At 43.7% G+C, this 25,458-nt stretch overlaps 1 protein-coding gene and 1 long non-coding RNA gene across 3 annotated transcripts in view; one reads left to right on the top strand and one right to left on the bottom strand.

The window, feature by feature from the left end:
- BNC1 (basonuclin zinc finger protein 1) overlaps positions 1 to 15,472 on the bottom strand; it is a 31,880-nt gene extending 16,408 nt beyond the window's left edge. Inside the window, exon 1 of one of the 2 annotated variants that reach the window (XM_070775222.1) lies at positions 15,350 to 15,472. In XM_070775222.1, coding sequence (XP_070631323.1) covers positions 15,350 to 15,358 — 9 coding nt within the window. In that variant the 5' untranslated portion in view covers positions 15,359 to 15,472. Of the gene's footprint in view, positions 1 to 14,071; positions 14,278 to 15,349 lie in introns of those variants that run through there. The other variant, XM_070775223.1, reaches the window with a different exon arrangement.
- Positions 15,473 to 15,643: 171 nt separating this feature from the next.
- Positions 15,644 to 25,237, top strand: LOC139178191 (uncharacterized). Its single transcript, XR_011562584.1, has 3 exons — positions 15,644 to 16,883; positions 18,229 to 18,326; positions 24,745 to 25,237. It is a non-coding gene; the product is annotated as an uncharacterized lncRNA (long non-coding RNA).
- Positions 25,238 to 25,458: the final 221 nt, after the last annotated feature.

Raw genomic sequence — 25,458 nt, 5'->3', positions numbered from 1 at the left:
TTGGACAGCTGGGGAGTGTCCTGGGGTTTGCAGGCATGAGAAAGCCCTACGATTGGGGTTTAACCTCCATGTGACAATTAAGGGACTGTGTGGCCTTGTGTGTGGACAGGGAAGGAGAGAATCTGGCTGAGGACACATTAAGGAGCATATTAACTAGTCTTCACTTAAAAATCAGTTGTTGGTAGGAGTGTAAAATGGTGCAGCCACTTTGCAAAATAGTCTGACCGATTCTCACAAACAGTTACCTTACCACCAACTGATTCCACTCCTAGGTTGAAGCTGAAGAGAACTGAAAACCTATGTCCACACAAAACTTGTACCTGAACTTTAAAATCAGCATTATTTACTAGCCTCAAAGTGGAAACAACCCCCGTATATATTGATTGATGAACAGATATACAAAATGTGGTATGTCCATACAATGGATATCACTAGGCAATAGGAAGAATGAAGTACTGATACCTGCTAGAACATGTGTGAACTCTGAAACATTTATGATAATGAAAGAAACCAAGTACAAAAGGTCACAGGCTGAATGATTCCACTTATGTGAAACGTCAAGAACAGGCTAATCCATAGAGACCCGAAGCAGACTAGTGGTTACTGGGGTTGTGGGGAGCAGGTAGGATGAGGAGAGACTGCTAATGGGAAAGGGGGGTGTTTTTTTGTTTTGTTTTCATTGTTTTTAAAGACAGCTTTAAGTTGAGACTATATTAATAGTTCACATATCATACAACACCCATTTAAAGTACACAAATGATTTTTAGAATATTCAGAGTTGAACAACCATCATCACAATACAATTTTAGAACATTTCCATCATCCCCAAAAGAAACCCTGTGAACAAGTTTATGACAGACATATGCTTTCATGTCTTTGGGATATATTCTTAGGAGTGGAACTGAGGGATCATATAGTAACTCTATGTTTAACTTTCTGAGAAACCCCCAAACTGTTTTTAAAGGTTTATTTTCCCACCAAGGTATGAGGGTTCTGATTTCTCCACATCCTCGCCAACACTAGTTATGGTTTGTGTTTCTATTGTAGTTATCCTACTGGGAATGAGGTGGTATCTCATTGTGTTTTGATCTACATTTCTCTGATGGCTAATGGTGTTCAGCATCTTTTCAAGTGCTCAGTGGCCATCTGTGTGTCTATTCAGATCTTTTGCCCATTTTTAAATTGGGTTGTATTTTTAGTATTGAGTCATAAGAGTTTTTTATATATGCTAGGTACAAGTCCCTCACCAGATATATGAGTGGCAAATACTTTCTCCAATCCTTGGATTATCCTTTCACTTTCTGCATGATAGCCTTTGAAACACAGATGTTTTCAATTTTGACCAGTTTCTTTTTGAGGTAATGGAATGTTCTAAAGTTCTTAGACAGCAGTGATGTTGCACGACTCAATGAATACAGTGAAACCACTCAGTTGAATTTTATGGTATGTGAATTATATTTTGATAAAAATATAATTTTTAAAAATCAGCCCACTACACTATTAGAATGGTTGAAATCCAGAACATTGACAGTATCAAGTGATTGTGAGGATGTGGAACAACAGAAATCTCATTCATTTTGACAACAATGCAAAACATAAAGCAACTTTGAAACTCAGTTTGGTGGTTTCTTACAAAACTAAACACACTCTTACCACACAATTCAGTAAACTGTATTCTTTGGTATTTAAAAGGAGTTGAAAACTTATCACACAAAAACTGCACATGGATGTTTACAGCTGCTTTATTCATAATTTCTAAGACTTAGAAGCAACCAAGATGTCCTTTAGCAGGCAAATAGGTAAATAAACTTTGGTATGCCCAAACAACAGAATATTATTCAGCATTAAAAGACATGCACTATTAAGCCATGAAAAGACATGGATGAAAAGTAAATGTACATTACTAATTGAAAGAAGACAATCTGAAAAGACTCCATGCTGCACGATTCCAACTATATAACATTCTGGAAAAGGCAGAACTATGGAGACAGAAAAAGTTGGATTAAAGCTCAGCATTCAGAAAACTAAGATCACGCATTCGGTCCCATCACTTATGGGAAATAGATGGGAAACAGTGTCAGACTTTATTTTTTTTGGGCTTCAAAACCACTGCAGATGGTGACTATAGCCATGAAATTAAAAGACGCTTACTCCTTGGAAGGAAAGCTATGACCCACTTAGCATATTAAAAAGCAGAGATATTACTTTGCCAACAAAGGTCTGTCTAGTCAAGGCTATGGTTTTTCCAGTGGTCATGTATGGATGTGAGAGTTGGACTATAAAGAAAGCTGAGCACCAAAGAATTGATGCTTTTGAACTGTGGTATTGGAGAAGACTCTTGAGAGTCCCTTGGACTGCAAGGAGATCCAACCAGTCCATCCTAAAGGAGTTCAGTCCTGGGTGTTCATTGGAAGGACTGATGTTGAAGCTGAAACTCCAATACTTTGGCCACCTGATGCGAAGAGCTGACTCATTGGAAAAGACCCTGATGCTGGGAAAGATTGAGGGCAGGAGGAGAAGGGGACGACAGAGGAGGAGATAGTTGGATGGCATCACTGACTCAATGGACATGAGTTTGGGTAAACTCCAGGAGTTGGTGATGGACAGGGAGGCCAGGTGTGCTGCGGTCCATGGGGTCACAAAGAGTTGGACACGACTCAGCGACTGAACTGAACTGATGGAGACAGAAAAAAGACCAGTGGTTGCCAGGGGCTTGACAGGGGTTGGGGAATGAATAGGAAAACACAAAAGGGCATTGAAAATGCTTTGTACAATGATGTAACGATAGATATACAATGTTGTACGTGTTTTTCAAACCCGCAGGATGTACAACAACAAGCGAGAACTCTGAGGTTAAACCATGGATTTTGGGTGATTATGATGTGTCAATGCTGGTTCATCAATTGTTATCAACCAATGAGGGATGTTGAAAATAGGGCAGGCTATGTTTATGTGGATGTAGGGGTTATATGGGAAATCTCTGTATTGCATTGGCCAAAAAATTTGTTTCCATTTTTCGGTAAGAAGTTACCAAAAAACACAAAGTTTTTGGACAGTGCAACACTCTCCTTTCAAATCTTCTGTGAATCTAAAAGTGTACTAAAAAAAAAATAGTCTTTTTAAAAAAAATCAGTGACCTTACTTAAATACAGGTTAAAATTGGCATGATTTGACTGTTATCTACAGTTTCTTTTGGATTACAATGGGCCTGAACAGAAGAACTAGACAGAGATTTTCAGGTGAAGGAATAAGGCTGTTGATAACTGAGGTGTGCAGCAGGTAGCAACAGTGTTACCTAGTCCCTTCAAGAGGCTATGAAAAAACAGGAAATCTAGGGGAAAAGGGCTTCGCTCTGTACTAAGTCATAGACTGTAACACAAAGAACTCCAGATGATCAGAACAGCCTCTCACTCTAATCATGCATACATTCTCATCTGGAGTACACCATCCCCAAAAGGTGAGAACTGGTCTATTCTTTTTATGTATAAAGCACACATACACATACATAAACAGATATACAGTAGATGGTGTGACACTAAAATTTTGTTGGTGAGGCACAGTTAGGAAAAACATTTCCAAAGTCTCCTTAGACGTGTGTGAGGATGAATAATGAAAAAGATTGAGAAATATTGCTCTAATGAAAGACATTATATTACTTTTTCATTATAGAGTTTCTACTTGTATATATATATTGGAGAAGGAAATGGCACCCCACTCCAGTACTCTTGCCTGGAAAATCCCATAGACTGAGAAGCCTAGTAGGCTACCGTCCATGGGGTCGCAAAAGAGTCGGACACGACTGAGTGACTTCACTTCACTTCACTTCACTTGTATATATACATAGACAAATGTATTACATACATAAACACACACATCTAGACTCATATACACATAATTATATAGTTATCTTGGCTGGAAGTTAAAGGATAAAGATGAGTGATGGTTTAATTTCTATTACACACTGTCAAAATTTAGAAGAGCATCATTAGGTTAGTTTGCGGCATTCCTATGTCGTCCAGCTTCTAAACTTCTGCAACTCTCTGAACATCAGCTCACAGGTGAACCAATCATCTATATTCTTTTTTTTCACAGATCTCAATAGCTACCAGCACACTAAGCACTACACTTCTGAAATATTTCACCACCTACATTCTACAAATATGACTGTCTTCAAGGAAATTTTTAAAAGAAGAAAAATTCTTATTTTGGATAATGTCCCTCAAGATGCATTCACTTTTTAAAAACAAGGTATTTGAACTATACAAAGTGAATTCACATTTCAAAAAACAGGACCTATCTGAATCAGAGAAAGATGTCCTTGAGCACACACCTCCTCTACTCACTAAAAAGTGCTTGAAAGGCTCACTACTTCGGACCCAGGACAGCAAAACTATAGAAGGAACAATTCCAAACCCATTTCATAGCCTAAGGTTGAAAGTAATTTTTTCTGCATCTCCTGACACCTAACTCTGTGATGCTGATTTCGCCAGCATCACAGACATTCTGAGCTGGGTAATTCTCTGTGATGGGGGCTGTCCTGTGCATTGTAGGATACAGAGAAGCACCCATGGTGTCTATCCACAGTAACACCTCCCCTCTTCCCCAGTTGTGAAAACCAAGAAGTCTCCAGACATTGCCAAATGCCCCCAGCTGAGACTCCGTGATCTAACCTGACTATTCAGATACAGAAGCTTCTAGTTTGGGGCCTGAATTTTAAGCAGCTTTATCTATAATTCCAGTGTATGAATGCTGCTTTATAAAAAAAAAATCATGTAGTTCTATATGAACTTATTTGAATAAGGCTTAATACAGCTCATTAAACATCTATGGAAATACATCTCAGAGGAATTATTTATGAACTAAAAAAAGCTGATTACAGAGTCTAAGAAAACTTCCAATATTAAAGTCCTTGGGTTTTTCCACCCATCTCAGAATTCCACGATGTAGTAAAATTATAGCACCATTATCTAAAGACAAATTAAAACTCCTAGAGTGAAATCAAACCAAAAATTCTAATTACAGGACGAAAAGTACTCATGTAAATCAAAATGGAAAACTCTTTAAAACTTACATCCTTTCTTTTAGAATTCTGATACTCGTTCCATTCTTCAGAAACATAAAGCAGATGTTTACCACATTCTGAATTCATCAAGGCATGATTATGCTTTTTACGCACTCATTTTAATCAGACTATTTCTGAATTGTTATTAGTCACTTTGATGCTCTACAAATCAACATTCAGAATTCTGGCTTGCTTTTTTGTCACTGTCATTTGCTCATTCATCCACCCAGAAATTACTGACACACCTAGCAAGGGATGGATGCTTTAGTTATTTGCAGTCTTGGGCTACAAAGTCTGGAAAGTTATGACCTAGATATTAGGTAGATTTGAGGGCCCTACTTCCTCTCCTGGATACCTGTCATCTACCTTGAGCATGGCTAGATGCTGCCATGGGCCTCCTGTCAGAAAGGCTGACTGCAGTTCCTAGCAGCAGCCGGAATGGGCACATGGTGGGGAGCATGCACAGACATCCACTGCTGGACAGTGTGGGCCTTTGATGGGATTTGAATTATTGAGCTTGAGAATAGAAACTACCCACTTCAAAGCTATTTTCATCTCTAGTACATGCAAACATTTTCATATCACTGAAGATAAATTCAGGGGGATACTCTTGGGGGACCAGATGGAATGCGGCAGGGGAAAAATCACAGGACTTTTGGGGTTTCCAGACTCATGATACTGACCATCTGAGGAGAGTCATTCGTAATCTGGCTCAGGAACAGAACTGAATTGCATACCAGCCAGACAGCTTTGTAGCATCAAGTTAATCTGCCTTAATAGTAGCCACTAGCCACATGTGGCTATTTAAAATTAATTAAAATAAAAATTCAGTTTTTTAGTCACTGTAGTCACATTTCAAGTGTTCAGGAGCCACAGGTGGCCAGTGGCTACTACACAGGACAGCAGAAGCAAGAACATTTCCATCATCACACAAAATCCTACTGGACAGTTCTGAGTCCAATGGTTAGAAGAGCTACTCTTCCAGCATCTGTCTGTCCACACGGCGGCATTCGTATGGAATAGGTGATCTCATTCAGTCCACACTGCCTCACTGTGGGGCAGGAATTATTCTCAGGAAACTTAAATTTACAGAAGATCTGTAATTTTCACAAGGTCACATAGTTTGTGATGGTGATTATTTATCATGTGTGAGGGACTGCAGTAAGCAGTACCAATGAGCTATTTCATTTCTTACTACCATCCCATTTTATAGATGAGGAAACTGAAGAACTTATGGGCTACTTGAAAGTGGTCTCAAATTTGGATATTGAGGGCAGGTTATATCTTGGAATACCAATATTTGGTACTAACTGCATTTGTATTTATGGTTTCATTTAATCTCAATGGCAACTATAAGAACATTAAAGTTTCACATGGTAAAGAAACCCCATTCATTGAATAAATATTTATTGTTTATGAGCCAGGCTTTCTAAACTCTGGAGGCTAAAGTGTTGAATGAGAATGGTAAGTCCTTGCCCTTGAGGAGGAGGGAGACAGAATAAACAAGTAAACAGACAATACCTTTTCAGAATAAGGCAGGTGCTATTAAAGAAACATGCAGAAAACTTTGCTAGCAATTTTCCTGGGTGGCATGGGGAGGTGGGGTAGTGCCTTTCAAACAGGGTCATCATTAAAGGCTTTTGAAGAGAAGACACCTGAACTGAGTTCCAAGGGATGGCAAGGGGCCAGTGAAGAACTGGAGACCGAAGGCAGAGGGCAGAGCAAGTGCAAAGGCTCTGGGGCATGAAAAGAGGCTGGAGGTGTTCAGGGAACAAAAAGGGGCAAGGGCAGCTGGAGTGCAGTTATAAGTTCCATGGTAGAAAATGACGGTCAGAAAGGTGACAGAACCACTCTGCACAGGATCTCATGGGGAAGGCCAAGGAGTATGGATTTTGTCCTGAGTCTAACAGTGAGTCATTGAAAAAAGTATGAAACTATTAATAATATGATTTGCCTGCTAAAGTAACACCTCTGGATGCATAGCTGGGGAAACTGAACTCCTTCCTAAACTCCTTCTCATCATACTGAGCATCTTTCTCTGAGAGACACTGCAATTAATGAGGCACATTAATGAGGATATACAGATAGAGAGTGGAAAAGACCAAAGAGAACAGCAAAACTGCTGTTGCTACCAGGCCTATGACAGATCTTAGGTCCTCTGGGCTCTGGTGATCTGACTCTGCACAGACAGAGCTACAAAAAATACCTATGATAAAAACCTCCCCAAACGTTGTTCCATAATGAATCGTCCCTGCAAGGGGCAACAAGACAAGTGAAACTCCAAACCTCGTGGCTAGCATTGGATCTGCTATTCTGTAAGCTTTCCAACTGGTATTAAGAGAATAAGGAATGAACCAATGAGAGAGCCGCACCATGCTTATTAATTACAGACACACATCCAATATCCTTTGCCTGATCTGCCTTGGTAAAGAATCTGCCTGTAATGCATGAGACCCAGGTTTGATCCCTGGATGGGGAAGACCCCTGGAGAAGGTAATGGCAACCCACTCCAGTATTCTTGCCTGGACAGAGGACCCGGCAGGCTACAGTCCATGGGGTTGCAAAGTCCAGTTAGTTGCTCATGAACGAGCGACTAATAATTTTGGTGGCCAGATCACTAAGGACTGATGTGTGTAAGTATAAGTTGTTGCGTAGAGGTTTACAAAAAGCTCTTTACAAATGGGAGCTGACTCAGCTGGAGGACTTTTTTTTTGCCATTCTTCCTTCTTCCCTCTTGGAACAAGAGCATGATGCCTGGACCTCATAGGTGCACATGAGCCCAACCTTGAAATCAGGCCCTAAGGATAGCTGAGCAGAAAGGATGGCAACTATTATTTAGGAGCTTTTTCACTAAGCAGCAGCCAAGTGCCATTCCTAATTTACACACTGATCTTCCTATTGACTGTTAAGAGTCCCTTGGACAGCAAGGAGATCAAACTAGTCAATCCTAAAGTCCCTGGAAGGACTGATGCTGAAGCTGCAGATCCAATACTTTGGCCATTTGATGCGAAGAGCTGACTCACTAGAAAAGACTCTGATGGGAAACACTGAGATGGTTGGATGGCATCACCAATTCACATGAACTTGGTCGAACTCCTGGAGATGGTGAGGGACATGGAGGCCTGGCATGCTGCAGTCCATGGGGTCACAAAGAATTGGACACGACTTGGTGACTGAACAACAACTTCCTATTGACTGCGGAGAAGGCAGCATAAAAATTATGCAAAAAAACTACTATTAATAGTAGAGATCACCGAAGCCAAGTTTAGAGTTTATGGTCCTCTCTTTGAGTGTGAGATTCTAAGGTTGGGCCAGATTCTCAGTTCTAAGAATCATAATTTCCCAACTTGAAATCAAAGGATCTGGTCTGCTAAATCACAAATCACTTTTTAAAAGTCACCAAGCTTTGGAGGAAAAGTGATTCAGGTTGTTCCAAACTGTATTTTTAAATGTTGAATATAGACAATTGCTTTTCATATGTTTGAGTCCTGGAAATCTACACTGCATATCAAAAACTGCCAATCTATAATACAAAACATCTTCTAAAGTGGCTAGACCACCCTTACTTTTGGGGAGAGGACTTCTTTCTTTTCATTTATAGTGACAATGTATTTCCATTCTCTCCTGGCTGCAGATCTAGCCTTCCTCGTTTGGAAAAATGCTTGATTCAAGGGTGGGAGATCTCTACCCCATTGCTCTTTGCCTCTTACACACATTTTGTACTTCTAACTTCTCTTACTAGAATTGGCTTTGTTGTTGTTGCTGTTGTTCCCTACTTTCCCTCCTGCCATTTTTCTCTAACTTCTTCCACTTTCCATTAAGTTTTTCTAACATATGCAAACCCACAGAGTTACAACTAGGATTCTAAAAGTAGTATCATTGTTTGCCAGGTGTCCCAGGACAACTCCGTGAAGGGAGAAGAAAATCCATGTGGTCCTTTTGTGTGAGGCAGTTTATCCGCTGCTGGCAGCACCATACTGAGGTCCACCTGGAGAACTCTACATGGACCAGAAGTGTATCGTGCCATCGTCTTCCACAGTAGTTTGACAAAATGAAACCAAAATCTTAACGAATTGTTTTTTTGTTGTTGTTGGGGGGGGTGTCATCATTTGTTTTTAACACATCTACCATGTACAGGTAATAATTAACAGTGGGGAGCCTCGGGGAGACAGGAGGAGGAACTCCTGGTGTCTGCTCTAGGGGAGCAAGCACATGGCTTCACTGGGAAAGGAAAACCATGCATCCTGGTTGACCAAGAATTGCTGAACAGAGAATATGATTTGCTAAAAATTAGTGCGAGCCATTCAGTATTACTAGAACCTAGTAAATTCAAAAGATAGTAAAAACAAATGTAAAACTCACTGGCCACCTTTCGAGGATGCTATGGAACCAAAAAAATGGTTAAAAAAAAATAAAGAATCAAGCACGCATCCTTTTTTATACAAAATGTACTGCAAGGCAAGCAAATGGCTGATGAGGCAAGGACTCTCTTTAGAGTATTCCAGTGAATAAATAAATGAAGAATTAGAATACTAGCATTCTGCAACTCTTAACGAAAAGACAACAACCAGGTCGCTTGCCTCAGCATTGGAGGATACATACTACTACATATGGGTGTTCTCGCCCCAGAAGTTCGAATCTGAATTAGATCAAGCCTTTTGGTATAGGGGATGGAGGAATGCTTAAACTTTCCTCACAAAGATATCACAAGGATTGTATGACATCCTTGTGTGACATCACAAGAAAACAAAACCCCAAATCAGGCCAGGGAGTACTCCATAAGACAAATGACCCAGTTTTTTCAATAGGTAAATTGCAAGGAAAAAAGTAAAACATAAATTTGTAGATTAACAGACACAATTTATGGACCTTATTTGAATCCTGATTTGAACAAATCAATGATAATATAAACTTCAAGAGACAACTGAAGGAATCTGAACACTTAGAAATTTAACGACATTCCAAAGTTATTGTTAATTTTTAGGTGCTAAATGGTCAGAATACTGCATTTCTTTAAAAAGAGCTTTTTATTTTAGAGCTACATATTAAAATACTTATGAATGAAAGTTTGAATGTTCAGGATTTGCTTCAAAGGAATTCAGTGTTGATGATGGTGAGGGAAATGGGTAGAAGAAACAGACGAAATGGGATTGGCTCAAAGTTGATCACTGTGGAATCCCCAAGCACGTATCACCAAGCATTCTTAAACTAATCTAATTTTGCTTAAAATTTTGAACAACAAAAAGTGAAAAAAAAAGATAAATCAAGACTCCACCTCTCCCCCCAATTTTAGTTTTGAGTAAGACGGTGTAGAGGGAGAGAGCAATGTTACGTAGAGGCCAGAGGAGTCTTCATGCTCTCAACAGTGCACACAAGAAACACCACAGTCTGTGTGTCAGGCCCAGGAGGCTGATTTCTGTCATGGGCAATGAGAGCTGACTCAGAAAGGCAAAACAGGGTTGGGGTGGGGGTGGGCTGTCCAGATGGGCAGCCACGAGTCTCTCTCTTAGGTTCATGGAATCATTAGGTTCTTAACAATGGGAAGACAAGCGTTTACTGTGAGCCTGGTTGAAAGAGGGATGTGAGAAGCCTCAGAAACCGGGAAGGTGGCATCTGCAATATAAAAATGACACTGAAGGAAAACTGACAGAATCTGGTTTCTCACTGCAAGGATGGGGATGAAAAGAGAGGCTGGTCAAAGAAGACTGAGAGGGTGGAGAGGGGTCTGGCAGAGAAAAGGGCAGGTGGGAGGTAGAACTCAGGGAACAGATGTTGGGCCAGGTCTACCTGTGAGTAGAAAGCATGCGTGACACACGTGGAGTGTTCTCTTGCTGCTCAGTTCAAAGAGGGAGATGGGGAAAATACTTGTTCTTTTGATCTCTATAAATCAAAGTATAAACTCTGTGCCAAACTAATTTAACAGCTGTGCCTTTTTTTCTTAAAATTATTAGTTCTAAAAACAGAAAATATAAAAAGCAGAAAAATATGCAAATAAGACCATAGAAGCCAAACCAAATATTTCTTCTTTAAAAAGCTACAACAACAGCAACAAAAATCTATAGTTATATAAATGATACAGATACATTTTTTTTCTCCTTTATGTGTGAGAGACCTTAGTTGTGATTTTCAGAAACCTTTGATAACAAAAAAATGGAAAAACGTTATTCATGTAGGGAACTTCTGGACACAACTGTCAACCTAGGGAAAAAGAAATAAAAACCAAAACAAAAAAACCCCCAACACATTTACACTTCAGGATAATTCTAACCACACAAACAATGCTAGTTCACCCTTTCTGCTGTTGCAAAATAGTGATGAAATTATGAACATTGCTAAGTAAAATTCTGCAAACCTTTCAGGGACTTAGTGAGAACTAGATTTTAAAGACTAAATATACTAAAAAAAATCCTGAGATTTCCCAAACGAAGTTTTTAAAAAGAAAAGATCAGATTTACGTATGCCATCCTGATCACAGTCTTAACATTCAGCATGGTGTTATTGTGAAACAGAGTTGTCTGTATAAAAATTTTATCCTCATAAGGAATAATGAAAGAAATAATCAGAGGGCTACAGAAGGAGAACAATGCTTCTGGAAGCTGATGCAGAATTGAAAACAACTTTGATGTTCGCTAGCACCTACTGAAGGATCACACAAAGAATCTGTAAGAGTAGACAAAGTAATATAACTCTGTGAAGAAAGTTAGCAGCCTGGATTAAGTTTACTTGAGACAACCATTTCCTTCCACGTAGGCTGTTTGGACCTGGCCTTCACAACATTTTATTTGTCTGTCTCTCTATTCTCTCACATTAGCTAACTGAAATTATCAGCCCCCACCGGCTAGGCAGAATCCTCCTGTGGTACGTTAGGCTGGTTTATAATCATGAGTCCATGTGTGGACTGGAATAGCGACAGCTGGTTTGCTTATTCATGCAAAGTTTGAGGAGACCCCAAGTTGGACCCTGGCGAACCAGGTCTGCTCTGTTTAGACCCACCCTTTCTGGATAAAATAGGCATGTGTCTGAGTAGAGAAATGGGGCTGCACCGTAATCTTGGAATTTCCAGAATTAGGAAAAAGGGCTTCAAAGAATGACAAGAGCAAATAAGGTTTTTTAGGTGGAAACCAATGTAAAAAAAAAACAAAAAAAAACAAACCCTTTCCAGATGCCTCTTCTGTGCAGATCCAGTTATCTTTAACATCTCTCAGAAAAGTCATCAAAAATAAAATATCTAAATAAATAACATTTCAAAATCTATAGACTGCTCAGAATAGTAATTTCGAAAATCTATTGACTCTCTAAATCTCGATCTCAGATTATCAAAAAGATGTGCTGCTCAGCACTGAGATTTCACCTTAGCTGTGATATTTCTCCTTCTTTTAAAACAGGACTGTTTCTGACAAAAGTAACTCATTCTAAATGACATCTGTAGAGGTGAAAATTCACCCTGGGGTAAAGCACTTGCTCCTCCTGCAAGTAATTTACCTCGTGGAACCTTCAGGGCAACTCTTTAATGGCCACTGTCAAAATAACTTCTAAAGCCATACACAAAAGCTAAAAGACACTTATACCCCTCACCCTGTTCACTGTGGTTTAACTGTACTGGCAAACTGAACTTTTCAAATGTCTTCCCATTTATATTTATCCCTAGGCGTTCATAAATTCTAAGTGTATGCTTAAACGACAGTTATGATTTGTTCCACAGGGAAACCAATATGGCTCTTCTCACCCAATAGGTTGGTTCATCCTTCTTCCCAAGCTGAGGTACAGAATGCCAGCATGGGCTCGGGACGCAGGCCTAACTGCTGCATGGGAGAGGTGTGAAAAATTAAAATAATATAAAGGTAACTCTCTGTGCAAACTTTATGCTTCTACTGCAATAACTCCATTTGGGTTAATATGTCTAGTGTGAATTATAACCAAAACAAACAGATCATCATTCCACATTCCTGTAGATATCAACAGCCAAATCACTACTTCAAACTCACTACACTCTCTGATTGAAAAAGAAGCATCCTTACTATTCTGAAGGGAATACAACAATGGACATAGATGATATTCCAAATTAAATTATGCAGATGTCTGAACATGAGTTCCCAAAACATGAGTAGTACTTCTGCTAAGTGAAGATTCCACCACTTCTCAGCATTTAGCTGCAACAGATCATGTTCAACCAACTTCCTTGGTGAAATTAAAGTCAGCAAACTTATAAGGTGAGAAATCAAATAATGACACATCTTATTCTTTTAGGTATGCCACAAAGGATAAAGCTATTTATCAAAATTTATTTTAGCAAAAGCGGTGGCTATCTTTCCACACCTATATAAAGCAAAAATCAAATCTTGGACAATCTATAACATCTGAAGTAATGTTCTTTTACGTGATGCACAAAAGTTTTATTTTGACATATTCAATTTAAATGAAATATTGATATATCAAGAGATTTGGGGACAAAGGAAAAGCCATATTTATCACTGAACAAAACTGTTAACATATAAGCACATACTCGCAACCAAGAGTCTAAGAAATCTTATGAAAAGATGCCATGAAATCCAACAGCAAATTAAAATAGTAAGGAACAGGACACCAGAAAAAGAAATGACCTGCTAAATGCTGTTTTTCAATTCACTTACTGTCAAGCCAAAATCTTTGTTGCTTTGATAAGAATATGCTTTTTAAAAAATGGTTGCTAAATCTGCTCTATGAATCCCAAGCTGTAGGAATACATATTTCCCCCTACACACACACACACACACACACACGCATACACACCCCGACAGGGATTCCCAGGACACCAGCGGGGCCTCTTTTAGGCCCCTTAAGTGTTAACAGCAGAGGCCTGGCTGCGACCAGGCGTCTGGCCCCATTTAAACGCCCTGTCTTCAGAGGGCTGCGGTGAGCACAGCCATAAAACGAGGGGACATTACTGAACCTTAGCGTGTCTGATCCTCCCCCCAACAACACACAACTTTACTCATACAATTAAGGCTGCTAGTTGGCATTCCATTTAACTGTCAAAGTCAGGCCGGTGGCAGCCCCGCCGCCACAAAGAGATGCCTTAAATGAGAAGAACATGTTTCTACACCGCATTTGAGAAAGTTTGGCTCCGAGCTATGCGCTGATTAATATCAGATCTCCTCCTTCACTCGCCGCTCTCGACAATCTTGTCACATCTGGCTGACAAATCCTTAGGAGCTTATGCAAAGCCGGGCGGCCGCTAGGGCTTGGGGTCTGGCCCGAGGAGCAGCGGGGACCACGCAGTGGCCGCCGCCCCCTTCTCCGCCCGCCGGGGGCCCCCGGTCCACCGCCCCGCGGGCCGGGACGCTGCTTCGGAGCGCGGGAGGAGAGCGGTCGCGGCACCTCCAGGCCGGGAAACCTAGGGCGGCCCGGGATTCGACACCGCCGCCGGCTCCGCAGCCCGGTCCGGCCCGGTCACCCGCAGGAACCCCGTACCCCCCAAGGGCCAGAGCCCCGTCTGTTAGGCTCGGACGTGGAAACACTTGAGCCCGACCCCGATTCCCGGGGCTGCGGCAACATCTCGTGCTGAACCGTTCCGCGCACCCGGCAGGTCAGCTGGAACGTTTATAAAAACTGACCCTGAACCCTCGACTCTCTGCTGTCCCAGGAAGCCCCCAGACCCGACCGCGTCTCCATTTGTAGTTTTGTACAAAAGACTCCCATCCCCATCCAACCACCCCATCCCGACAGGAGCCCCCGTCACTGCCCCTCGCCCGGCTCCGCAATTCTCTGAGGGACCCGAAGGCACGTTCAGTTCTCCAGAAACAAAATCCAGGTGAAAAACGGTCACTTTAAAATAGCAGCTGTGTAATTAATTCTGCGCTAAGAGCGGTTGAAACAGTTAGTCCCAACGTACTGGACCGAACAGTGGAGGTGCTGAGGGGGCGGGAAAACGCGCGAAGGGAGGACGCGGCCGCCCGGTCCTTCCCGACCCCGCACTTTCGACGCTTCGACGCGGCCCCGGGGACGCCGGGGACCCGCCCTCGCCCGCCGACCCCGGTCTCACACCCGGAGCGCGTCGGGCAGCTCCGGGGCGTCGGGCGGAGACGGGTCCGGGCGCCCCCACGGGCCCTCCCCACCGCGGAGACGCTCCCTCACGCCTGGCCCCGGAGAAGGGCCGCGCCGCCGCCGCCCCTACCGCGCAGGTGGCCTTCGGGGAGGTGGCCCGGGGCGCGCCCCCGAGAACCGAGGGGCCCCGGATCCGAGTGGCGTTCCCGGCCGCCCCACCCCGCGCGCTGAGGGCCCCGCGTCCGCGGAGGGCGCCGTGCTTACCTCGGCCATCCTGCGGCCACTGCAGTGCCGGGGCTACCGGCGCGTGTCTCCGTCCCGGGTCGCCCCGCGTCCGCCCCAGCTCGGCGGGCGCCGCCTCATCCAAGCTCCGGCCGTCGGGGCCCGCCGCGGCGAAGTGGGCGGCTCCCCGGGCGCCCCGGCCGCGCGGCGCGGTGGCCGCCCCCGCCCGCCGCGCACCGCGTGTGCCCGCACGCCCGCCCCCTGCGCCCCGGGGGGCGCCCCTCCCCCTCTCCCCTCCCCCTCCCGCCGGGCCGCCGAGTCGCCCGCGGCTGAGGCGCTGCTGCTGTGCCGCCGGGAAGCCGCCTCCCGCCGGGGCGGCCCACGAACGCGTTAAATCGATGCAGCTGAGGCGAGGCCGTGGCCCCGGCAGACAGCGGAGACCTCGCCGGCGGCCGGCGCGGAGGTGTCTGCCCCCGCTGGGCTTGAAGGCACTTGTCGGGAAAGACACGGACGTGTCGATGTTTGCCTATCCCGGGGAAGGGCGAAACGCTCTGAAGTTCTCTCTCTGGCTCCCATCGCGGGCGATGATCCTGCAGCCCTGCCCACCCCGGGGCGCACTCGGGGTCCCACCACGGCCAAGAAGAGGGCTGTGCCACCCTCATCACCAAAAACTTTATTACCAGAGGAAGTGGTGGTGGGGGTGGGGGACGTATCCCAGGATGTGGAGAAAGGAGGGCGCCAGGAAGGTTTATTACAACCGCTAACGGGGCAGTCCCGCTTCCTTTCTGTAGTGTGAGTTAGTCAGTTCCCGCTTTACCGAGTCCCGAGGACGAGTGACTGCTCTCTAAGCCTCAGTTGCTTCCGTTGTAGAATGGGATTAAGTTTTCACCTACCTTATGGGATGTTAAGGACAAAATGAAATGTCCTGGGAAACCTAGCAGGAACTCAGGCCCCCATGAGGAGAAGGGGAGGCGGCCTGCGGGGGGAACCTGGCCTTCTGTCCTGGGGACACAGCGTCCTTCACCTCTAGGAGCAGACAGACATGGCCTAGGGCTGCTGAAACAGGACCCAGCTTTTCTTCTGCCCCGCGCTGGGGCAGACGCAGACCCTGCAGGAGAGTCTTGCCTTCTCTCCCTTTTCAGGTCCCTAAAAGAATTCTCTGAAGGCTTTCAGGTCCCTAAAATAATTCTCTGAAGGCTGGACTTAGTGGGGATCCTGCCTTCATCTCCCCCAGTTTATCCCACCTACTTTGCTGCTAGTGAAGATCTTTGAAGGAGAAAAAGAAAAAAAAAAAAAAACCAAAAACTTTGCACATTGTGAAAAAAGATATGAAATGGAAGGGAAAAGAAGGGAGTTGCAGACATTCAGACAGAGGGTCCTGGCTCTGAACCTCACAGACCTCTGAGTGGAAAAGGAGAGAAAGGAGCAGCTGTGGTGTCTGTGGAGGAAAGTAGGAGAATATGGCCTTCATGGAGTAGTCCAGAGAGCTCCCGCTGCCTGTGCCTGGCAGGCTGGACACACACATCTTGCATCCTGGTTGTGCCCTGGGTCTGCAGCGTGGTGCCCTTCCGTGCAGGTATGAGGTTGCCTGACCTCCTGTGATGGTCTCTCTTTGCCCTGCCTTGGCAAGGTGTTGGCAAGATGCATTTTCTCACATGAATGTTTTTATTATGAAGCTTTGCTTTGTGAATTGCAAACCTAAACAGCTTACCTTCCGTTCATATCCTCCTCCTTCCCACTCCCAGCATTTTGACCTTTCTCCTCCTCTCTGCCTGTTGTAATGCAATGCATCCTTCAGGACCTTTCTCAAATGTCACCGCTTCTCAGAGGCCTTCCCTGATCCACCAGCCCTCCACTCCGCCTGCTTTTGTCCTCTTCTGACCCGCAGGCACTTGCAGCTGAGTCTCTTATTGTGCTTATTACTTTCTCTAGCCTGGTCGTGATGTGTCCTTGTCTTGACTTCTTTGGTCATTACTCATCTTAGTGACTTCTGTGTTACGAGTTGCTGCAGCAGACAAAGCCCAGGTTTTGGAGTTAGAATGGTTTGGGTGTAGCTGGTTCCCACAATTGGAAACCGGTTGAGGAGGACAGCTTTCTTAGTCTCACTGTTCTCATCTTTAAAAGTAGGTATGAAGTCCTGTCCTAGTTAGATAGGTAGAGTTAAATAAGATAGTTTCTGTTCTGTGAACGCTATTCTACTCCCTTTCTGCTGCTTGTAAAACTGATCTTGTAATTAATTTAAATTCATTTCCAGAGAAGTTCTTGGTTTCAGCATTCTTGAATAGCCGTATAGGCTTATAAATACACTGAAATGTCAAAGACCCAGACAGTGGCCCAGCTGTCTTATTGACAATTTTAGTCAGTATCTTTGTGTTGTAAAATTAATTTACAACTTAATTATATTTTAGTAAAACCTTTCACTAGAAGCAAAAATCAGGATCAACCTGTTTAACTCTAGTTACAGACAAGGAGGATTTTTGGCAATACACAATTTGAAAATGTGAAAAAAGCCTGTCTGTTCCAACATGCACCGTTGGGATACACATATGCATGCATGCATGCTCAAGGATGTCCTTACTCCTTGTGACCCTATGAACTGTAGCCCGGCAGGCTTCTCTGTCCATGGGATTTCCCAAACAAGAATATTGGACTGGGTTGCCATGCCCTCTTCCAGGGTATCTTCCTGACCCAGGGATCGAACCTGCATCTCCTGCATTGGCAGGCGAATGCTTTAGCACTGTGCCACCTGGACACCTGAGGATGCACGTATACATTTCTCCAAATGTGACAATTTGGACCCATATAGGGAATCAGTTAGGACTAGATGAAAATTGCTGATTTATTTTCTACAGGTTCATTGAAAACCATATACCTACCTGATAAGTGTGACTTCTGACGTCAGCCTTCCTATTTATTCCCAGATTTGATGGACTTCTCTGCCTCTCCTTGGAAACATGTAAGCAGAAGCTGGGCCAGAGAAACCACCCCTGAATGAAGAAAAGGATGTGGCACTAGCTGGGTAAGGACCATCCAGACCATGCTTCTCTTCTTCTGGTCAGTAATGGGCATGAGTTTCCTGTCTCCAGGCCTCAGCTTCTTCAGCTGGTGAATGGTGTACCCCGAGGGCCTACCCCGTTCTCACAGTTCTCCCTTTTTGCCTCTGTGTGCTTCTTTGCTTCAGCCTGGCCATTTCTTGTTTGTGTCCAGTTTGTTGTTGTCGTGAGCATAAAAAAACAGTATCTTCACTGATACCAGGGATTAAAAAAAAGCTTTATTAAAAAGAGTAAAAGTTGAGAAGGCGTAAATTAAGAAAAGCCCTGTGACCTGTTCTTAAGGAGGCATAAAGCTGCTCTGTTTCGTTGTTTTTTTTTAAGTAATTCCTTTTAAAAATATTTTTATTTATTTATGACTGTGCTGGGTCATTGTTGCTGCATGGGCTTGTGGCGAGTGGGGGCTACTCTCTAGTTGCTGTGCCCTTGCCCTTGCTGCTTATGGTGGTGGTTTCTCTTATTGTGGCACATGGGCTTAGCTGCTCCATGGCATGTGAGATCTTCCTGGATCAGGGATCGAACCCTGTGTCTTCTGCATTGGCAAGCAGATTGTTTACTGTTGAGCCACCAGGGAAGCCCAAAGCTGCTCTTCTTAAGTGAGAGGCTTGGCTGGGTTGCCCTGTCCTTGAATGAGGCCTATCCTGGGAGGGTATGCTATGATGGCCCACCCTGAGAACTGTTGGTGTATCCTGAGAGGCGGGGCAACTTGAGCTGGGGTAGGCAAGACAGGTGGGGGTTGTGTGAACTGAGAGCCAGTGCCTGTGTGAGGTGATCAGTTTTTATTCTGCTTGTCATCAGCTGGGAATGTGGGCTTACTTATGCCAGATTTCCTGAGTTTTCAAGAGAAGCTGGAAATATCCTGATATCTAAAAGTTGGCAACTCATTAAAATTTTTGATAAATACTGTTTGAGTCAAACAAAGTATGTTTTCGGGCTGAATCTGGCCTATGTGCTGTTCATGTGCATGCTCTGCTATATATAGTGATGTCTTCTTTGGGTCCTGGGTTTGTACTATATAGTAGATGTGCAGTAAACATTTGTAGGATGAGTATCACTCCTGATGCAAAATGGCTCAATGCCTACTTTAGCTTTAAATGGAATTCTCAAAAGCCACCTGGAGATTAGTAGCAACCTTTTTGTTCTGGATTCAGAGCTCACTAATGGGCTGATAAACTTTTATTTTTTTTTAAGATTTTTTTTGATGTGGCCTATTCCCAAAGTCTTTATTGAATTTGTTACAGCACTGCCCTTGCTCTGTGTTTCGGCTTTTTGGCCATGAGGCATATGAGATCCCAGCTCCTCAGCCAAGGATCGAACCTGCACACTCCCTCATTGGAAGGCAAATTCCAAACCACTGGAAGTCTCTGGGCTGGTAAACTTTTATAGTGTTTATACACTGATGAGACTGCCTCTAGTTGATAATAGTTCTATGAAATATAGAATTGCCGCTCACTGAAAAACTAATTCTCACAAGAAGTTTTTCTCCAGTGGGAACAAATGAACTTGAAAAAAAATTTTTTTTTTTAAATTAAAAAAGGGTATTTTAAACCATGGGGTCCTCATTATAAAAAGGAAAAAATCTCCAGCTTTAGCTCTGTGGAGTTTTGGGCACCACTGATGGGAACAGCATATTTCAGGATGGTGTGTGGGTGGCTGCCCCCCTCTCTTCTGATCTTACCTGTGGCTGGAGGAGGAACTGCCCTTGGGCGGTTGGCAGGAGGAATGTGAGGCCAGAGGAGCTGGACAGGGAAAGGCTTCTGACATGCGGGGTGGGCAGAGAGCCATGGCTCTGTCAGAAATCTTCTGAGGTGGCCTCACCTGAGTCCTCCACGTTCCTCAGAGGACGGTGTCGGGAAACACTAGGAGGCAAGAGTCATATTGGCTCGGTCACCTCCCAGCCCAGACACAGACACCTGGTGGCGGCAGGTCTGGGCACATCTGGAGCTCAGCTCAGCAGTGGATCCTGACTAAGCAGCGTTCAGGCCAAACTGCACCCCCCACCCCACCGCCCCCAGCTGCCTGCTGAGGGGCAGGCCGGCCTGCTGCAGGCCTGGCCCAAGTGTTGCAACTCCTTCCCTCCAGCCCCTGGGCTGCTCCCTATGGAGAGGAAGGAGATGAGGCTGTCCCAGAGGTGGCACAGGGTTTTGGTGGCAGAGACCTGTTCGGGTTTCTCCACTTCTCACACAAGGTCAGGGACTAGGGAACCACAATACCCTGAAGGGCCTGCTCCACAGAGGGGAATGCGCTGGGTCTTGTGTTGTGGGTTTGGTAGCCAAGACTGCTAAATCTCAAGGAGGGGATGTCAGAAAAAGAGTGATAAATTCTGTCGTAAATTCCCAGCTGCAAACAAACCCAGGCCCGATTCTCAGCTGCTTCCCTGATCGTGTCTGCCAGTACTGCGGTGTGTGAGCATCACTGGCACTCTCAACAATTGGGAAAGAATACTCATTTCTGACACAGACAGGTCGAATGCTTATGATGGTCTTGCAAGTGTAAGGCTTGGAGAAAATTTTGTGAGTTTGGCTACTACTGTTTTGATATGTTTGGGATATGTGAAGTTAGCTTCTCATTTAATCTGTCCTCCACGGCCTTTAAACAACTGGCGACAGTCATAAGAAGGCCTGCCTTCTGAACAGCTCATTCTCTCTTCACCAAGGCAGTGGAAAGAAAATATTACAAGTGGACCCCTCCCTGTACATTTTTATGTAGTATTACAATTTCAACTCTGAACTCAAGGAGCTCTGTTTCTAAGTAAAGTTTAGAAAAAATACTTAGTTGTTGGAAATCCCTTAGATTGGCCCTTTGCATATCAAGTTGATGGATTTGGAGTGGGTTTTATCAGGAAGGGAAACAAGTGAACATGTGTCAAAAGAAAACTTGTAAGGTTCATTATACCCTGGAATATGGCATCTTCTGCAAATTTAATGACCTATTATTCAAGTCAAAGGAGAAAATATTTGGGTTCCTATAACTGAGAATTCAAGATTAGGTCATATTACTTTTGGAAATTGGGAAAGAAAGGGTTAGGGAAGATGGACCATAGGATGGATTTTAAATCATTCTCAATTACCCACTGATATCAAACTAAAAATATTTCTTTGGGAGTATTCTTAAGGGAAAAGAGAGCTGTTGGAAAAACAAACTTAGAGTTATGCATTTTAAGTTTTTGAAGCAGTAAGAACCATCTTAAAATTTTTCATATCAAATTTAGAGGAAATAGATTGCTTTTTATAGCCCTCATCTCTGATACGGAATAAAGATTAACTAGGGGACTTCCCTGGTGGTCCAGTGTTTAAGACTCCGAGCTCCCAATTCAGGGGGCCCAGGTTCGATCCCTGATTGGGGAACTAGACCCTGCATGCCCCAATGAAGATCCCACGTGCTGCAACTAGCACAGCCAAAAAAAAATTATCATCCAGAGTTTATGCATGAAAAAGGATTGCAACAGATGCTATGATGTGATTGCCTCCTCAATCTCCATTTCATTCCTTCTAAAGCATGTAGCAGCTGTTTATCCTAGGTAGGGACCCAACCTGAACCCCACAGGTGATTGGTTCAGGTGAAAGACAGTAAAAGTGTTAGTTGCCGAGTTGTGTTCGACTTTGTGATTCCATGGAGGGCTCCACTCTCCATGGAATCCTCCCAAAGAATACTGGAGTGGGTTGCCATTCCCTTCTCCAGGGGATCTTCTGACACCGAGATCAAACCAAGGTCTCCTGCATTGCAGGCAGATTCTTTACCATATGAGCCACCAGGGAAGCCCCAATCAACACCAAGGTATTTTCCTGGTCAGAGGGATTGGTTCTATCATAGGCCAATCAGCTCAAAGCTCAGGATTTTTGCTTCATGGTTATGGAAAGCCAAATTCTTCTTTCCCCATTGTCATGAAGGAGTCATATAATCTCTGATGTTACCTGTAGCTGAAGCTTTGATCAAACCATGCACGAAGCCTTAAGCCTTTTAGATTTGTGAACAGTTAAACCAGTTTTATCATGTAAGCCAATTTGAGTTTTTCCTCCTTACAGAAATAGAAATAGAAAGCTTCTCTGCTGATGTAGAACTTATATTCAGTTTTACTGGAAGATTATTCTGGGATAAAGGATAAATGAAATACCAAGTGCCCTCTGTTATAACAGTCTTTGTTCAATCTTTCACTCTCAGATGATAAAAGATTAGGAGAATCTCCAAACACAGACCTTAAATCCACAAATCCAGGGCAGGTGAGGAGATCCTTCTAATTAAAGCACATCGATTTTTCTGGTCATGCTTACCTCCTTGATCCTAAGTAAAATATTTTCCAGAAATGCACTGACCACATACTTTAATTTTTGAAGAGATTTTTCTTCTTGGCTTTTGAGATTCAGAAGTTAGGGACTGCTGATTCTTACTGTATCTAGAACAGGGCTCTTCTGGTGCTTCTTAAATAGGGGCTAACCTATAAATGTGTATATGAAGGGATTTAAAAACACATTCTTGACTTGTAGCTTCTTAAAAGTACCTTCTTATAAAATGGCATAATTGAAGACTTCTAAAAATGTAATTGCCAACTGCACTTGGGGATCCACTTTGTCAAACTGTGGCCTCTAACACCTTGTCTCGACACCAAATCAGTTTTGATACCGACATTTCTCAGAGGTGTGGCTTGAAATCCTCAAATTACCACACAAGTTTTAACAGGCCAGTTTTGTCTGTCACCAGAAGTTTAGTAATTAACAAAATGCCCCAGCACTAATGGTTTATCCAAAGGCAAGTCAGTAAGAGACATTATACAGGAAACAGACCTGTTGGCTCATGAAGGAACTTACAGAAGGAGCACCCCAGGTACATGTTATGCTCAACTTGGACCCAGTCACTGAAGCTCAGTCTGAGACTTCAAAGGGAGACCAGAAGCAAGCCGTGGGCATAGAGCCTGTATATTAAAATTGAGTGACCTTCGTAACGTCCGTTCCAGGAGTCACACACCTCCGAATCATTTTCACAGCCGTGGGTATTTCGCAACAGCCTTTGTTACACAGCTTCTAATCAAAGCTAGTGGTTTTCTTGGGAGTCTGAAACAGAGCACATAACAGCCAGTGAGTAACCTGCCAGTAATGCCGTGGTGACAATTCTGCTTTGTTCTGTGGGAGTGTAAGAAGCCCAGTCAGGACACCCATCACTCTCTGCGAGTGCTGAGAAAGGAAGGTCTGCAGACTCACAGAGGGGAATGCTGTCTTTATCTGAGGTGGCTGCCAAGTCTTAAATACTAAAACATGTAGGTGTACTTGAGTAAAGAGAAGGCACTGACATTTCAAAGATAACACGATAGAAGGGAACCAAAAAAAAAAAAAAAAGAGAAACCAGGTTATTGGGCAGAGATGTAAGTTTACCCCTGAAAAGGTGACCTGTCTTAGAACCTCGCCGTCCTCAGATCCTGGCAGAAGGGTCCACATGTCCTCATGCTCGTGTTTCTGCTGAGCAGGCTTTCTGCCCAGACCTCTTCTCTCACTTTCTCTCTTCAGGACACCCCTAATGGATTGCAGATGTCCCATTTGGTTAGAAGCACGTTTCGGATACATCTGCCCTTCTTGCTTTTATGCAAAACACACCTGCAAATCTTTATCTTTGGTTAGATTTACCACACATTTGAAGCTTTGAAATCTTGGTCCAGTGGGAAGGAGGAGTGTGTCACCACCCTCTTTCTTCAGCTGGATTCCACAGTGGTCAATAGCCTGTGGGGGGATGTTTTCATTTCTATTAATATTTAAATATAAGAGTCAGGAAGACTTTCACAGCCCAGACCTACTCAACTGGAGACCAATTCATTTCTTAAAGCCTATAGAATCTATGGAAAAAAAAATCTATGATGACTGTGGATGGACAGCCATAGTGTGTGTATGTGATTTCCTGATTTTCTGAGTCTTAATGAAGAAGGTAGGACCACAGCACCTGAAGAAGAGAGGACAATAAAGTGTTGGCAGACTGGTGAGGATATGGTTACAGGACCAAATGTGCCTTGAAAATGCATGTGATGTATTATTTCCAATAAGTGAGTAAGTCCCTCTAGGCCTCAAGGAAGATTTTCAACCACTCCCTTTATTCATTCAGCTTCAGGATATTCCATCCCAGCACCCAGGGAATGACAAATGCCACTTAAATAGTTCTGAGAGAATAAAATAATAAAATCATGAACTGCCTCTGGGAGGTTGAGAAGGAAATCCATATTTAGTGTGGTTTTGCAAGCAAGTGGTAAGCACTGGTTAGCTGAACACTAGCTTTCGGAGGCTGGGTTTTCTACATGTGTTAAGTGATGGAGGTGGAGTAAAGTCATTTGTTTGTTGCACAAATAATTATTTTTTAAAAATATTTTATTTTATATTGGAGTATAGCTGATTAACAATGTTGTGATAGTTTCAGGTGAACAGTGAAAGGACTCATCCATACATATACATGTATCTGCTGCTGCTGCTGCTGCTGCTAAGTCGCTTCAGTTGTGTCCGACTCTGTGTGACCCCAGAGACAGCAGCCCACCAGGCTCCCCCGTCCCTGGGATTCTCCAGGCAAGAACACTGGAGTGGGTTGCCATTTCCTTCTCCAATGCATGAAAGTGAAAAGTGAAAGCGAAGTCGCTGAGTCATGTCTGATTCCCAGCGACCCCATGGACTGCAGCCCACCAGGCTCCTCCATCCATGGGATTTTCCAGGCAAGAGTACTAGAGTGGGGTGCCATTGCCTTCTCCGATACATGTATCTATTCTCTCCCAAATTCCTGCCCATTCAGGCTGCCACATAACATTGAGCAGAGTTCCTTGTGTTATACAGTAGGTCCTTGTAGGTTATCCATTTAAAATATAGCAGTGTGGACATGTCCATCCCAAGCTCCTTAACTATCCCTTCCCCTAGTCCTTCCGCCTGGCAAGCACAAGTTCCTTCTCTAAGTCTGTGAGTCTGTATCTGTTTTGTAAGTTCATTTGTAGTATTTCTTTTTAGATTCCTCATATAAGTGATGTCATGTGCTATTTCTCCTTCTCACAAATAATTTTTGATACTGAGTGCCTTGTTTGTGTTAGACATTGCCAGTACCTGAGGCCGTAAGAGACCAAGTCTCTGTCCTCATGAGCAGCCC

Source organism: Bos indicus, chromosome 21, assembly GCF_029378745.1.
Source record: "Bos indicus isolate NIAB-ARS_2022 breed Sahiwal x Tharparkar chromosome 21, NIAB-ARS_B.indTharparkar_mat_pri_1.0, whole genome shotgun sequence".
NCBI classification, from domain to species: domain Eukaryota; kingdom Metazoa; phylum Chordata; class Mammalia; order Artiodactyla; family Bovidae; genus Bos; species Bos indicus.
This window is presented reverse-complemented; position numbering and strand designations above follow the sequence as displayed.